The following is a 16,886-nucleotide window of genomic DNA, read 5'->3' as shown; positions in this document are numbered from 1 at the left end:
AAGTGATGTCACTAAGTATTTCCCCTATATATACAATGCATTCAGAAATTATTCAGACCCATTCACCTTTTCCACATTTTGTTACGTTACAGCCTTATTCTAAAATGGATTAAATCATTTTTTCCCTCATCAATCTACACACAATACCCAATAATGACATCACAATATCCCATAAGACATCACATTGCCCCATAATAACATCACAATACCCCATATTGACATCACAATACCCCATTATGAGAAAGCAAAAACAGGTAAATAATTTTTATTTCTTTATTTTCTTTCAAAAACAAGGACATTTCTAATTGACCCCAAACTTTTGAATGGTAGTGTACATCTATCTACATGATGTATTGTTACACCATGTAGGAGCAGTATAGACCTAGTCTGTTCATTATATGCATCTACATGATGTATTGTTACACCATTTAGGAGCAGTATAGACCTAGTCTGTTCATTATATGCATCTACATGATGTATTGTTACACCATGTAGGAGCAGTATAGACCTAGTCTGTTCACTATATACATCTACATGATGTATTGTTACACCATGTAGGAGCAGTATACACCTAGTCTGTTCATTATATACATCTACATGATGTATTGTTACACCATGTAGGAGCAGTATAGACCTAGTCTGTTCACTATATACATCTACATGATGTATTGCTACACCATGTAGGAGCAGTATAGACCTAGTCTCTTCATTATATACATCTACATGATGTATTGTTACACCATGTAGGAGCAGCTAGCTACTTATTTAGATTTAGTTTGACTTAATGAAACTGTCTTAAATGTGCTGTAGTAAACATTTTTTGTTCGCACTAATCAATCAACACATTCCTGTCTTTGTATGTCTCAATATAATAGTGTATTTAATTAAATCCATTTAAAACAATCTTTGTCTGTACATAAGAAAACAAATATTTAACTGCGTTCCCCACTCCAGTCAGCAGACGGCGATGTGCGTTTTTCAGGCGATGCTGCTAGCGTGACGTATACTAGTGGACGGTTCTTCATAAACAGCTAGTCAACCACCTCGGTAGCTTGCTAGCCAACATAGCCGAAAGATTCAAGGTATTTATACGCTTTCGGTATATATTACCTACTGTGTTTTAGACACACTTCTGTCGTATCTACTTGTGAACCTATTTAGTTTAATATTTACGTTGTTTTTTTATTAGTCAGCTATAGTAGCTGGCTGGTTAAGTTAGCACTAGCCTAGTCGCTAATGATAGCTAACTAGCCAATATCCCCGAACATGAGCTCCCTAAACTACTCCCCTCCTGTTAAAGAAGAGGATGTCTGCTGGGCGGAGAAAGACGCTCTGGGGCTGAACATTGTCGTGAAAGAGGAGAAGGATGAGGAGGAGGAGGTCACAGTAAAACAAGAAGTAGAGGGTGATGCTGTGAAAGATGAAGAGAAAGACGAGGTCAGAGTGAAAGAGGAGGAGGAAGACAAAGAGGATAATGCCGTTTTTGGAGTGAAGAAGGAAGGGGAGATTACTGTCACATTGAAAGATGAAGATGAAGAGGAGGAGATAGGAGATCTGATTAACACCAGTAAGTACCCCTTTAAATTTGTTTTTAACTTTGGATATTCGGGGGGTTCTCTCGTCAATACCTCTTCGATGGAGGGCCATAGGATGATGACTGAAATGTCTAGAATCAGACGAAGTAGAGCAAGCTACCCCTTGTTTTCTCCGTTCCGTTTCCAAAAAGTGACTTAACATATATATTTGAGAAGGATCTATCTGCTGACCGCAGACTGGGGGCACGGCATGTTGTGATTTGTGTAGTGATGTTTTACTACACACCGAGCCCCCCAATAGTGCCATGCGAGAGTTGGGTTGGCTACACCAAAAATTATGGATATACTGACAAGAGTCGTTGTTCACAAAGCGGCACTGCGGGTTGTCTAGCTCCCACCTGTCCTTTCTTTGGATTGGTGGATACATCTTATTATTGTAAACTGTTGTTTATATTCTATGAGGGTTGTTGACGTCAACCGCCTGTATTCAATGGAGAGAGATGCTAAGCTACTAGCATGAATATGCATAGCGATCTGGAGACAACTTCTATAGTGTTTTTATCAAAGTTGTCGGTGTGTCACGTGTCCACATAACAACTTAATCATTACGAAACTTCTGTTGGTTCAAGTAAACCTCACGTTGCAAATAAGCCATTAATTTTTGTTGTTGACCAAATTCAACACTTTCCACATTGGGTTGATAATTGTTTCCACTTGGATACAACCTACTGTAGCCTACTGGCATGACCTAGAGATACAACCTACTGTAGCCTACTGGCATGACCTAGAGATACAACCTACTGTAGCCCACTGGCATGACCTAGAGAGATACAACCTACTGTAGCAAATCAAATTTATTTATATAGCCCTTCTTATATCAGCTGATACAGTGGGGCAAAAAAAGTATTTAGTCAGCCACCAATTGTGCAAGTTCTCCCACTTAAAAAGATGAGAGAGGCCTGTAATTTTCATCATAGGTACACTTCAACTATGACAGACAAAATGAGAAAAAAAATCCAGAAAATCACATTGTAGGATTTTTAATGAATTTATTTGCAAATTATGGTGGAAAATAAGTATTTGGTCACCTACAAACAAGCAAGATCTCTGGCACTCACAGACCTGTAACTTCTTCTTTAAGAGGCTCCTCTGTCCTCCACTCGTTACCTGTATTAATGGCACCTGTTTGAACTTGTTATCAGTATAAAAGACACCTGTCCACAACCTCAAACAGTCACACTCCAAACTCCACTATGGCTTCAACTGGAAGCCAGTGGAGAGAGCGGAGGAGCGGGGTGACGTGAGAGAACTTGGGAAGGTTGAACACCAAGACCGAAGAGCTGTCAAAGGACACCAGAAACAAAATTGTAGACCTGCACCAGGCTGGGAAGACTGAATCTGCAATAGGTAAGCAGCTTGGTTTGAAATCAACTGTGGGAGCAATTATTAGGAAGACATACAAGACCACTGATAATCCCCCTCGATCAAAACGATCACAAGAACGGTGAGCAAAAATCCCAGAACCACACGGCGGGACCTAGTGAATGACCTGCAGAGAGCTGGGACCAAAGTAACAAAGCCTACCATCAGTAACACACTACGCCGCCAGGGACTCAAATCCTGCAGTGCCAGATGTGTCCCCCTGCTTAAGCCAGTACATGTCCAGGCCCGTCTGAAGTTTGCTAGAGAGCATTTGGATGATCCAGAAGAAGATTGGGAGAATGTCAGATGAAACCAAAATAGAACTTAATGGTAAAAAAATCAACTCGTCGTGTTTGGAGGACAAAGAATGCTGAGTTGCATCCAAAGAACACCATACCTACTGTGAAGCATGGGGGTGGAAACATCATGCTTTGGGGCTGTTTTTCTGCAAAGGGACCAGGACGACTGATCCGTGTAAAGGAAAGAATGAATGGGGCCATGTATAGTGAGATTTTGAGTGAAAACCTCCTTCCATCAGCAAGGGCATTGAAGATGAAACGTGGCTGGGTCTTTCAGCATGACAATGATCCCAAACACACCGCCCGGGCAACGAAGGAGTGGCTTCGTAAGAAGCATTTCAAGGTCCTGGAGTGGCATAGCCAGTCTCCAGATCTCAACCCCATAGAAAATCTTTGGAGGGAGTTGAAGGGCCGTGTTGCCCAGCAACAGCCCCAAAACATTACATTTACATTTACATTTAAGTCATTTAGCAGACGCTCTTATCCAGAGCGACTTACAAATTGGTGCATTCACCTTATGACATCCAGTGGAACAGCCACTTTACAATAGTGCATCTAAATCTTTTAAGGGGGGGGGGGGGGGGCAGAAGGATTGCTTTATCCTATCCTAGGTATTCCTTGAAGAGGTGGGGTTTCAGGTGTCTCCGGAAGGTGGTGATTGACTCCGCTGTCCTGGCGTCGTGAGGGAGTTTGTTCCACCATTGGGGTGCCAGAGCAGCGAACAGTTTTGACTGGGCTGAGCGGGAACTGTACTTCCTCAGTGGTAGGGAGGCGAGCAGGCCAGAGGTGGATGAACGCAGTGCCCTTGTTTGGGTGTAGGGCCTGATCAGAGCCTGAAGGTACTGAGGTGCCGTTCCCCTCACAGCTCCGTAGGCAAGCACCATGGTCTTGTAGCGGATGCGAGCTTCAACTGGAAGCCAGTGGAGAGAGCGGAGGAGCGGGGTGACGTGAGAGAACATGGGAAGGTTGAACACCAGACGGGCTGCGGCGTTCTGGATGAGTTGTAGGGGTTTAATGGCACAGGCAGGGAGCCCAGCCAACAGCGAGTTGCAGTAATCCAGACGGGAGATGACAAGTGCCTGGATTAGGACCTGCGCCGCTTCCTGTGTGAGGCAGGGTCGTACTCTGCGGATGTTGTAGAGCATGAACCTACAGGAACGGGCCACCGCCTTGATGTTAGTTGAGAACGACAGGGTGTTGTCCAGGATCACGCCAAGGTTCTTAGCGCTCTGGAAGGAGGACACAATGGAGTTGTCAACCGTGATGGCGTAATCATGGAACGGGCAGTCCTTCCCCGGGAGGAAGAGCAGCTCCGTCTTGCCGAGGTTCAGCTTGAGGTGGTGATCCGTCATCCACACTGATATGTCTGCCAGACATGCAGAGATGCGATTCGCCACCTGGTCATCAGAAGGGGGAAAGGAGAAGATTAATTGTGTGTCGTCTGCATAGCAATGATAGGAGAGACCATGTGAGGTTATGACGGAGCCAAGTGACTTGGTGTATAGCGAGAATAGGAGAGGGCCTAGAACAGAGCCCTGGGGGACACCAGTGGTGAGAGCGCGTGGTGAGGAGACAGATTCTCGCCACGCCACCTGGTAGGAGCGACCTGTCAGGTAGGACGCAATCCAAGCGTGGGCCGCGCCGGAGAGGGTGGAGAGGAGGATCTGATGGTTCACAGTATCGAAGGCAGCCGATAGGTCTAGAAGGATGAGAGCAGAGGAGAGAGAGTTAGCTTTAGCAGTGCGGAGCGCCTCCGTGATACAGAGAAGAGCAGTCTCAGTTGAGTGACTAGTCTTGAAACCTGACTGATTTGGATCAAGAAGGTCATTCTGAGAGAGATAGCAGGAGAGCTGGCCAAGGACGGCACGTTCAAGAGTTTTGGAGAGAAAAGAAAGAAGGGATACTGGTCTGTAGTTGTTGACATCGGAGGGATCGAGTGTAGGTTTTTTCAGAAGGGGTGCAACTCTCGCTCTCTTGAAGACGGAAGGGACGTAGCCAGCGGTCAAGGATGAGTTGATGAGCGAGGTGAGGTAAGGGAGAAGGTCTCCGGAAATGGTCTGGAGAAGAGAGGAGGGGATAGGGTCAAGCGGGCAGGTTGTTGGGCGGCCGGCCGTCACAAGACGCGAGATTTCATCTGGAGAGAGAGGGGAGAAAGAGGTCAGAGCACAGGGTAGGGCAGTGTGAGCAGAACCAGCGGTGTCGTTTGACTTAGCAAACGAGGATCGGATGTCGTCGACCTTCTTTTCGAAATGGTTGACGAAGTCGTCTGCAGAGAGGGAGGAGGGGGGGGGGGGGGGGGGAGGATTCAGGAGGGAGGAGAAGGTGGCAAAGAGCTTCCTAGGGTTAGAGGCAGATGCTTGGAATTTAGAGTGGTAGAAAGTGGCTTTAGCAGCAGAGACAGAAGAGGAAAATGTAGAGAGGAGGGAGTGAAAGGATGCCAGGTCCGCAGGGAGGCGAGTTTTCCTCCATTTCCGCTCGGCTGCCCGGAGCCCTGTTCTGTGAGCTCGCAATGAGTCGTCGAGCCACGGAGCGGGAGGGGAGGACCGAGCCGGCCTGGAGGATAGGGGACATAGAGAGTCAAAGGATGCAGAAAGGGAGGAGAGGAGGGTTGAGGAGGCAGAATCAGGAGATAGGTTGGAGAAGGTTTGGGCAGAGGGAAGAGATGATAGGATGGAAGAGGAGAGAGTAGCGGGGGAGAGACAGAGAAGGTTGGGACGGCGCGATACCATCCGAGTAGGGGCAGTGTGGGAAGTGTTGGATGAGAGCGAGAGGGAAAAGGATACAAGGTAGTGGTCGGAGACTTGGAGGGGAGTTGCAATGAGGTTAGTGGAAGAACAGCATCTAGTAAAGATGAGGTCAAGCGTATTGCCTGCCTTGTGAGTAGGGGGGGAAGGTGAGAGGGTGAGGTCAAAAGAGGAGAGGAGTGGAAAGAAGGAGGCAGAGAGGAATGAGTCAAAGGTAGACGTGGGGAGGTTAAAGTCACCCAGAACTGTGAGAGGTGAGCCGTCCTCAGGAAAGGAGCTTATCAAGGCATCAAGCTCATTGATGAACTCTCCGAGGGAACCTGGAGGGCGATAAATGATAAGGATGTTAAGCTTGAAAGGGCTGGTAACTGTGACAGCATGGAATTCAAAGGAGGCGATAGACAGATGGGTAGAGGGAGAAAGAGAGAATGACCACTTGGGAGAGATGAGGATCCCGGTGCCACCACCCCGCTGACCAGAAGCTCTCGGGGTGTGCGAGAACACGTGGGCAGACGAAGAGAGAGCAGTAGGAGTAGCAGTGTTATCTGTGGTGAGCCATGTTTCCGTCAGTGCCAAGAAGTCGAGGGACTGGAGGGACGCATAGGCTGAGATGAGCTCTGCCTTGTTGGCCGCAGATCGGCAGTTCCAGAGGCTACCGGAGACCTGGAACTCCACGTGGGTCGTGCGGGCTGGGACCACCAGGTTAGGGTGGCCGCGGCCACGCGGTGTGAAGCGTTTGTATGGTCTGTGCAGAGAGGAGAGAACAGGGATAGACAGACACATAGTTGACAGGCTACAGAAGAGGCTACGCTAATGCAAAGGAGATTAGAATGACAAGTGGACTACACGTCTCGAATGTTCAGAAAGTTAAGCTTACGTTGCAAAAAAAATAAAATAAAAGATCTTATTGACTAAAATGATATAGTACTGCTGGCTGGTGAAGTAGGCTGGCTAGCAGTGGCTGCGTTGTTGAAAGTGAAGCTGGCTAGGTAACCTCGACAATTTCTCTAAATTTCTCTAAACTACACAATTATCTTGGATACAAGGACAGCAAAGACAACTAGCTAACACTACACTAATCAAGTCGTTCCGTTGTAATGTAAGTTTCTACAGTGCTGCTATTCGGTAGAAGTTGGCTAGCTAGCAGTGTTAGCTAGCAGTGTTGGCTAGGTAGGAGGACGGCAGCGCGGCAGGCGAAAATAGCTGGCTAGCTAACCGATAATTACTCAAAGCTACACAATTATCTTAGTTACAAAGATAGCAAAGAAAACTATGTAGCTAGCTAACACTACACTAATCAAGTCGTTCCGTTGTAATGTAATCGTTTCTACAGTGCTGCTAATCGGTGGCTAGCTGGCTAGCTAGCAGGGTTGACTACGTTACGTTACGTTACGTTAGGACGAGAATACCTGGCTAGCGAACCTCAGCGAACCTCAATAACTACACAATTATCTTTGATACAAAGACGGCTATGTAGCCAGCTAAGTAGCTAGCTAAGATCAAACAAATCAAAGATAGCAAAGACAACTGTGTAGCCAGCTAACACTACACTAATCAAGTCGTTCCGTTGTAATGCACTCGTTTCTACAATGCTGCAATTCGGTGGCTAGCTGGCTAGCTAGCAGTGTTGGCTACGTTGCGTTACGTTAGGACGAAAATAGCTGGCTAGCGAACCTCAATAACTACACAATTATGTTTGATACAAAGACGGCTATGTAGCTAGCTAAGATCAAACAAATCAAACCGTTGTACTGTAATGAAAATGAAATGGTAATACTACCTGTGGAGCGAAGCGGAATGCGACTACTCCCTCCAACCCGGAAACATCACTGCTCTAGAGGAGATCTGCATGGAGGAATGGGCCAAAATACAAGCAACAGTGTGTGAAAATCTTGTGAAGACTTACAGAAAACGTTTGACCTCTGTCATTGCCAAGAAAGGGTATATAACAAAGTATTGAGAAACTTTTGTTATTGACCAAATACTTATTTTCCACTGTAATTTGCAAATAAATTCATTAAAAATCCTACAATGTGATTTTCTGGATTTTTTTTCTCCTTTTGTCTGTCATAGTTGAAGTATACCTATGATGAAAATTACAGGCCTCTCTCATCTTTTTAAGTGGGAGAACTTGCACAATTGGTGGCTGACTAAATACTTTTTTGCCCCACTATCTCAAAGTGCTGAACAGAAACCCAGCCTAAACCCCCAAACAGCAGGCAATGCAGATGTAGAAGCACGGTGGCTAGGAAAAAGTCCCTAGAAAGGCCAAAACCTATGAAGAAACCTAGGGAGGAACCAGGCTATGAGGGGTGGCCAGTCCTCTTCTGGCTGTGCCGGGTGGAGATTATAACAGAACATGGCCAAGATGTTCATAAATGACCAGCATGGTCAAATAATAATAATCACAGTAGTTGTCGAGGGTGCAGCAAGTCAGCACCTCAGGAGTAAATGTCAGTTGGCTTTTCATAGCCGATCATTAAGAGTATCTCTACCGCTCCTGCGGTCTCTAGAGAGTTGAAAACAGCAGATCTGGGACAGATAGCACGTCCGGTCAACAGGTCAGGGTTCCACAGCCGCAGGCAGAACAGTTGAAACTGGAGCAGCAGCACGGCCAGGTGGACTGGGGACAGCAAGGAGTCATCATGCCAGGTAGTCCTGAGGCATGGTCCTAGGGCTCAGGTCCTCCGAGAGAGAGAATTAGAGAGAGCATACTTAAATTCACATAGGACACTGGATAAGACAGGAGAAGTACTCCAGATATAACAAACTGACCGTAGCCCCCTGACACACAAACTACTGCAGCATAAATACTGGTGGCTGAGACAGGAGTGGTCAGGAGACACTGTGGCCCCCTCCGATGATACCCCCGGACAGGGCCAAACAGGAAGGATATAACCCCACCCACTTTGCCAAAGCACAGCCCCCACACCACTAGAGGGATATCTTCAACCACAAACTTACCATCCTGAGACAAGGCCGAGTATAGCCCACAAAGATCTCCGCCACAGCACAACCCAAGGGGGGGGGGGGTGTGACTCAACCCACTTAAGTGACGCACCCCTCCTAGGGACGGCATGAAAGAGCACCAGTAAGCCAGTGACTCAGCCCCTGTAATAGGGTTAGAGGCAGAGGGCTGACTCCACTCAATCATATGACCCACTGAGAGATGAGTCTTCAGTAAAGACTTAAAAGTTGAGACCGAGTCTACGTCTCTCACATGGGTAGGCAGACCATTCCATAAAAATGGAGCTCTATAGGAGAAAGCCCTGCTTCCAGCTGTTTGCTTAGAAATTCTAGGGACAATTAGGAGGCCTGCGTCTTGTGACGTAGCGTACGTTTGGGTATGTACGGCAGGACCAAATCGTAAAGATAGGTAGGAGCAAACCCATGTAATGCTTTGTAGGTTAGCAGTAAAACCTTGAAATCAGCCCTTGCCTTAACAGGAAGCCAGTGTAGGGAGGCTAGCATTGGAGTAATATGATCAAATGTTTTGGTTCTAGTCAGGATTCTAGCAGCCGTATTTAGCACTAACTAAAGTTTATTTTGTGCTTTATCCGGGTAGCCGGAAAGTAGAGCATTGCAGTAGTCTAACCTAGAAGTAACAAAAGCATGGAATAATTTTTCTGCATCATTTTTGGACAGAGAGTTTCTGATTTTTGCAATGTTACGTAGATGGATAAAAGCTGTCCTTGAAACAGTCAGAGAGATCAGGGTCCAGAGTAACGCTGAGGTCCTTCACAGGTTTATTTGAGACGACTTTACCACCATCAAGATTAATTGTCAGATTCAACAGAAGATCTTTGTTTCTTGGGACCTAGAACAAGCATCTCTGTTTTGTCTGAGTTTAAGAGTAGAAAGTTTTCAGCAATCCACTTCTTTATGTCTGAAACACAGGCTTGTAGCGAGTGCAATTTTGGGGCTTCACCATGTTTCATTGAAATGAACAGCTGTGTGTCATCATCATAGCAGTGAAAGTTAACATTATGTTTTCGAATGACATCCCAAGAGGTAAAATATATAGTGAAAACAATAGTGGTCCTAAAACGGAACCTTGAGGAACACCGAAATGATAATTGGGGGTAGCCTACTGGCATGACCTAGATAGATACAACCACTTGTATGCAAACATTTCTAAACTTCTTTTCACTTTTATGGGTTATTGTGATGTCATTATGGGTATTGTCTGTAGATTGATAATTTTTTTTAAATGTAATCCATTTTAGAATAAGGTTGTAACGTAACAAAATGTAAAAAAAATGTATGTTCTAGGGGTGTCCCAGATATAAAAAAATATATAGTATTTTCTTTCTACCTGCTCTACAATGATTCAACTGCTTTGTAAAATAACCAATTCCCGACCTGCTGCTGGCCTTCAAAAATTCTGATGTTATGCTCCTGAAGTTTCCGGTAAAATCGGCAAACTTTTTTCATTTCCATTTGGAGTGCCAATTTATCTTACCATTTCTACTGATCTCCGAACCAATTATGAAAGAGTTACAACACCTGTTTGGCCCTGCCACTTCCTGGGTTGGTGAAGTGCTGTATTGAATTTAAGGACTAAATCCGAGTATCACGCTCAAAACCTGTGGAAGACAGGGCTTCCAGCGAGGCGTGGATTTAATTGTATGTTGTACCTCGTTTCCCTCCTTCAGGGAACAGTAGTTATAGTCATAACGTTAAGTTTGTCATGATGAACTTAAATACTGGATCTTTCTGTCGGACAGTTTTTTGTATTCAGATCTCTGAAATGCTCTCTAACTACGTAACATTTAGTGTATCCTTATGTTACGCTGGCAAAACAGTTATGGGCACAGAAATACTAAATAATTTCAGAGTTTGCTAAATCCGAGAGTCACCTTAATTAAGTTGATTCACAATACCCAAATGGATACTGTCATTGATGCTGTTCTTCAATAATTACACATGATACTTAATACAGTAGCTGTTTAGTTACAGTCACATGTTCAACTATCACCAGCTGATCCCGGAAATCAATTTCTGAATGACAAGCACATGACAAACATCACGACATGAAACAACAACCAAAGTGCTTCTTCATTCATTACTCTGGTAAAGACAGTTATGCTGTGCTCCATGTTGGATCCAACATCCCTAACAAATTTATGTTTATAATATGTTATTGTCTGCTTGATTTACAGTAGGGTCTCGTTAGTCTTTTTCAACACAAAGATACTTACCTCATAATGTGTAGAGTAGAGGTCGACCGATTAATTAGAATGGCTGATTAATTAGGGACGATTTCAAGTTCTCATAACAATCGGTAATCGGCATTTTTGGACACTGTTCATGGCCGATTACATTGCACTCCACGAGGAGACTGCGTGGCAGGCTGACTACCTGTTATGCGAGTGCAGCAAGGAGCCAAGGTAAGGTACTAGCTAGCATTAAACGTATCTTATAAAAAACAATCATTCTTAACATAATCACTAGTTAACTACACATGGTTGATGATATTACTAGTTTATCTAGCTTGTCCTGCGTTGCATATAATCGATGCGGTGCCTGTTAATTTATCATTGAATCACAACCTACTTCGCCAAGCGGGTGATTTAACAAGCGCATTTGCAAAAAAAGCACCGTCGTTGCACTAATGTACCTAACCATAAACATCAATGCCTTTCTTAAAACCAATACACAAGTATATATTTTTAAACCTGCATATTTAGTTAATATTGCCTGCTAACATGAATTTCTTTTAACTGGGGAAATTGTGTCACTTCTCTTGCGTTCTGTGCAACAGAGTCAGGGTATATGCAGCAGTTTGGGCCGCCTGGCTCGTTGCGAACTGTGTGAAGATCATTTCTTCCAAAAAAAACAGCCAACTTCGCCAAACGGGGGATGATTTAACTAAAGCGCATTTGCGAAAAAAGCACAATCGTTGCATGAATGTACCTAACCATAAACATCAGTGCCTTTCTTAAAATCAATACACAGAAGTATATGTTTTTAAACCTGCATATTTAGTTAAAAGAAATTCATGTTAGCAGGCAATATTAAACTAGGGAAATTGTGTCACTTCTCTTGCGTTCATTGCACGCAGAGTCAGGGTATATGCAACAGTTTGGGCCGCCTGGCTTGTTTGCGAACTAATTTGCAAGAATGTTACGTAATTATGACATAACATTGAAGGTTGTGCAATGTAACAGCAATATTTAGACTTATGGATGCCACCCGTTAGATAAAATACGGAACGGTTCCGTATTTCACTGAAAGAATAAACATTTTGTTTTCAAAATGATAGTTTCCGTATTTGACCATATTAATGACCTAAGGCTCGTATTTCTGTGTGTTATTATATTATAATTAAGTCTATGATTTGATAGAGCAGTCTGACTGAGCGATGGTAGACACCAGCAGGCTCGTAAGCATTCATTCAAACAGCACTTTACTGCGTTTGCCAGCAGCTCTTCGCAATGCTTCAAGCACAGCGCTGTTTATGACTTCAAGCCTATCAACTCCCGAGATTAGGCTGGCAATACTCAAGTACATATTAGAACATCCAATAGTCAAAGGTATACAAATGGTATAGAGAGAAATAGTCCAATAATTCCTATAATAGCGACAACCTAAAACTTCTTACCTTGGAATATTGAAGACTCGTGTTAAAAGGAACCACCAGCTTTCATATGTAAGAATTCCGGCTCTCACAGACCTGTTAGTTTTTCTTTAAGAATCCCTCCTGTTCTCCACTCATTACCTGTATTAACTGCACCTGTTTGAACTCGTTACCTGTATAAAAGACACCTGTCCACACACTCAATCAATCAGATTCCAACCTCTCCACAATGGCCAAGACCAGAGAGCTGTGTAAGGACATCAGGGATATAATTGTAGACCTGCACAAGGCTGGGATGGGCTACAGGACAATAGGCAAGCAGCCTGGTGAGAAGGCAACAACATGCTCATTTGTGGCCTGCTGGAGGTCATTTTGCAGGGCTCTGTCAGTGCTCCTCCTTGCACAAAGGCGGAGGTAGCGGTCCTGCTGCTGGGTTGTTGCCCTCTTACGGCCTCCTCCACGTCTCCTGATGTACTGGCCTGTCTCCTGGTAGCGCCTCCATGCTCTGGACACTACGCTGACAGACACAGCAAACCTTCTTGCCACAGCTCGCATTGATGTGCCATCCTGGATGAGCTGCACTACCTGAGCCACTTGTGTGGGTTGTAGACTCCGTCTCATGCTACCACTAGAGTGAAAACACCGCCAGCATTCAAAAGTGACCAAAACATCAGCCAGGAAGCATAGGAACTGAGAAGTGGTCTCTGGTCACCACCTGCAGAATCACTCCTTTATTGGGGGTGTCTTGCTAATTGCCTATAATTTCCACCTTTTGTCTATTCCATTTGCACTACAGCATGTGAAATTTATTGTCAATCAGTGTTGCTTCCTAGGTGGACAGTTTGATTTCACAGAAGTGTGATTGACTTGGAGTTACATTGTGTTTAAGTGTTCCCTTTATTTTTTTGAGCAGTGTATAAAAATCGTCCGATTAATCGGTATCGGCTTTTTTTGGTCCTCCAATAATTGGTATCGGCGTTGAAAAATCATAATCGGTCGACCTCTAGTGAAGAGAACTGTTCCTTGATGGATAGGCTATTGTACAACACACAGAGCTATTTTCCTTTATTCAGGACATTTAGAATGACAACACATTAAAGAGTGGCCTAGTGGAATTATTGACAAAATTATCTGGTGATCAGGTTATGAATGTCATGACAAAGAAATTTTAGTTTCCATGTTTCACCTGAACTCTTAAATTATTTATAGTCCTAGGTCTATGTTGTTGTTAGGTGGAGTTATGGGTCCTACAGTAGGTCTATGTTGTTGTTAGGTGAAGTTATGGGTCCTACAGTAGGTCTATATTGTTGTTAGGTGAAGTTATGGGTCCTACAGTAGGTCGATTTTGTTGTTAGGTGAAGCTATGGGTCCCTACAGTAGGTCTATGTTGTTGTTAGGTGAAGTTATGGGTCCTACAGTAGGTGTGTGTTACTGTTAGGATTTCCCAGTAGTTATCGATGTTACTGCTAATGTGAAAACAAGACGAAATATGACTATTGTTGCTCACTTGACTGTATTAAGACAATTGTCAAATAATTTAACAGACGTCAGTTGTTGAACAACTTCATGGGTTTGCTCTGGGCATCACCTTTTACCTCAAACTAACAGTGGATTTCTGCTGTTGTGGGACTTTAACCATCTGTCTGACTTTGTCGTTCACACAGGAGAGAGATGTGACTATCCTGGGTCCTCTGGGGAGCCTCAACAACATCATGATGCTGACGAGGCAGAGCAGAGTCTCTCTACATCAGAACACCTCAAGAAACACCAGCAGAGACCCACTGGGAAGAAATCTATTTGCTGCTCTGACTGTGGGAAATGTTGCAAATCTTCATCAGATCTTAAAATACACCAGCGAGTACACACAGGAAAGAAATCTCACAACTGTTTTAATTGTGGGAAGAGTTACTTAAGATTAAAATCACTAAAGGTACACATGAGAATTCACACTGGAGAGAAACCTTATAGCTGTGATCAATGTGGGAAGAGTTTTACTATATCTACCTATCTGACGATACATCAGAGAACACATACAGGAGAGAAACCTTATAGCTGTACTCAATGTGGGAAGAGTTTTACTCAGTCATGCAACCTGTTATCACACCAGAGAAAACACACAGGAGAGAAATCTTATAGCTGTAATCAATGTGGGAAGAGTTTTACTCAGTCAAGCACCCTGGTATCACACAAGAGAACACATACAGGAGAGAAACCTTATAGCTGTGATCAATGTGGGAAGAGTTTTACTACATCTAGCCATCTGATTGTACACCAGAGAACACACACAGGAAAGAAACCTTATAGCTGTACTCAATGTGGGAAGAGTTTTACTCACTTAGGCAGCCTGTTATCACACCAGAGAAAACACACAGGAGAGAAATCGTATAGCTGTAATCAATGTGGGAAGAGTTTTAATCAGTCAAGCAACCTGGTATCACACCAGAGAACACACACAGGAGAGAAACCTTATAGCTGTGATCAATGTGGGAAGAGTTTTACTAAATCTAGCAGTCTTATTGTACACCAGAGAACACACACAGGAGAGAAACCTCATAGCTGTGATCAATGTGGGAAGAGTTTTGTTACATCTAGCCGTCTTATTGTACACCAGAGGACACATACAGGAGAGAAACCTCATAGTTGTGGTCAATGTGACAAGAGCTACTCTGATAAAAGATCTCTGATCAAACATCAGAAAATACACACTTGAAGTAGTTGTTTCATGATATCAATGAATTAATGTCCCAATGTAGAACCCTAACTTTTTGACCCCTGTTCCATTGATTTCAGTGTGATATGGATATGAGCTTCATCAGTAGAAACATCTTTGTACTTTGCTCCGTTCATCTTTCCCTCGATCCTGACTAGTCTCCCAGTCCTTGCCACTGAAAACATCCCCACAGCATGATGTTGCCACCACCATGCTTCACCGTAGGGATGGTGCCTGGTTTCCTCCAGACGTGATGCTTGGCATTCAGGCCAAAGAGTTCAATCTTGGTTTCATCAGACCAGACAATCTTGTTTATCATCGTCAGAGTTCTTTAGGTGCCTTTTGGCAAACTCCAAGTGGGCTGTCATGTGCCTTTTACTGAGGAGTGACTTCCATCTGGCCACTCTATCATAAAGGCCTGATTGTTGGAGTGCTGCAGAGATGGTTGTTCTTCTGGAAGGTTCTCCCATCTCCACAGAGGAACTCTGGAGCTCTGTCAGAGTGACCAGAGGGTTCTCGGTCACGTCCTTGAACAAGGCGCTTCTCCCCTGATTGCTCTGTTTGAAGAGTCTTGGTGGTTCCAAACATCTTCCATTTAAGAATGATGGAGGCCACTGTGTTCTTGGGGACCTTCAATACTGCAGACATTTTTTGGTACCCTTCCCCAGATCTGTGCCTCGACACAATCCTGTCTCAGAGCTCTACGGACAATTCCTTCAACCTCATGGCTTGGTTTTTGTTCTGACATGCACTGTCAACTGTGGGACCTTATATAGACAGGTGTGTGCCCAAATCATGTCCAATCAATTGAATTTACCACAGGTGGACCTCAATCAAGTTGTAGAAACATCTCAAGGATGATCAATGGAAACAAGATGCACCTGAGCTCAATTTCGAGTCTCATAGCAAAGGGTCTGAATACTTATGTAAATAAGGTATGTCTGTTTTTTGCTTTGTCATTATGGGGTATTGTGTGTAGATAAATGAGGAACACAATATTATTTAATACATTTTAGAATAAGGCTGTAATGTAACAAAATGTGTAAAAAAGTCAAGGGGTCTGAATAGTTTCTAAATGCTCTGAATATGCTGTTGGTTTACTGTTAGAATAAGTTGTATGACTACACCAATACTGTTAAAGCAACGATGCATAGACCTAGAAAATGCATGGCCAACCTTGCTGCTAGAGATCTAGCTACTGGGTGTGTAGGTTTATTTTCCAACCCTGCACTAACACCTGACATTGTGCTGATTATTTGGATTAGACACTATTCAACTATTCAATCATGTCTTGTTTTGGAGTCAGATGGATGTCTAAACCCACTGCCCATTTCCACAGGTGTTCTTTATGATATGAAATAAAGTATTGATTCTTTGAATGAAGTATAGTGTATTTTTGGGTAATTGAACATTCCCTGTTTGTCTGTTTTATTTGGTTGTTACTCTAATTTAGTCTGATATTGAACAGATTTGCAGCTGATGTCATTGGTGTGGGTGTAACATCTGATGTCATTGGTGTGGGTGTAACAGCTGATGTCCTTGGTCATTGGTGTGGGTGTAACAGCTGATGTCCTTGGTCATTGGTGTGGGTGTAAC

At 43.9% G+C, this 16,886-nt stretch overlaps 1 protein-coding gene across 1 annotated transcript; it reads left to right on the top strand.

Moving 5' to 3' along the window:
- Window positions 1–1,020: 1,020 nt before the first annotated feature.
- LOC129860427 (zinc finger protein 180-like) lies at window positions 1,021–16,673 on the top strand. Its single transcript, XM_055930812.1, has 2 exons — window positions 1,021–1,567; window positions 14,245–16,673. The coding sequence occupies exons 1-2, from the start codon at window positions 1,267–1,269 to the stop codon at window positions 15,288–15,290; spliced, it is 1,347 nt and encodes a 448-aa protein (XP_055786787.1). The 5' UTR covers window positions 1,021–1,266; the 3' UTR covers window positions 15,291–16,673.
- Window positions 16,674–16,886: the final 213 nt, after the last annotated feature.

This window comes from Salvelinus fontinalis, chromosome 8 (genome assembly GCF_029448725.1).
Source record: "Salvelinus fontinalis isolate EN_2023a chromosome 8, ASM2944872v1, whole genome shotgun sequence".
In the NCBI taxonomy this organism is placed as follows: domain Eukaryota; kingdom Metazoa; phylum Chordata; class Actinopteri; order Salmoniformes; family Salmonidae; genus Salvelinus; species Salvelinus fontinalis.
This window is presented reverse-complemented; position numbering and strand designations above follow the sequence as displayed.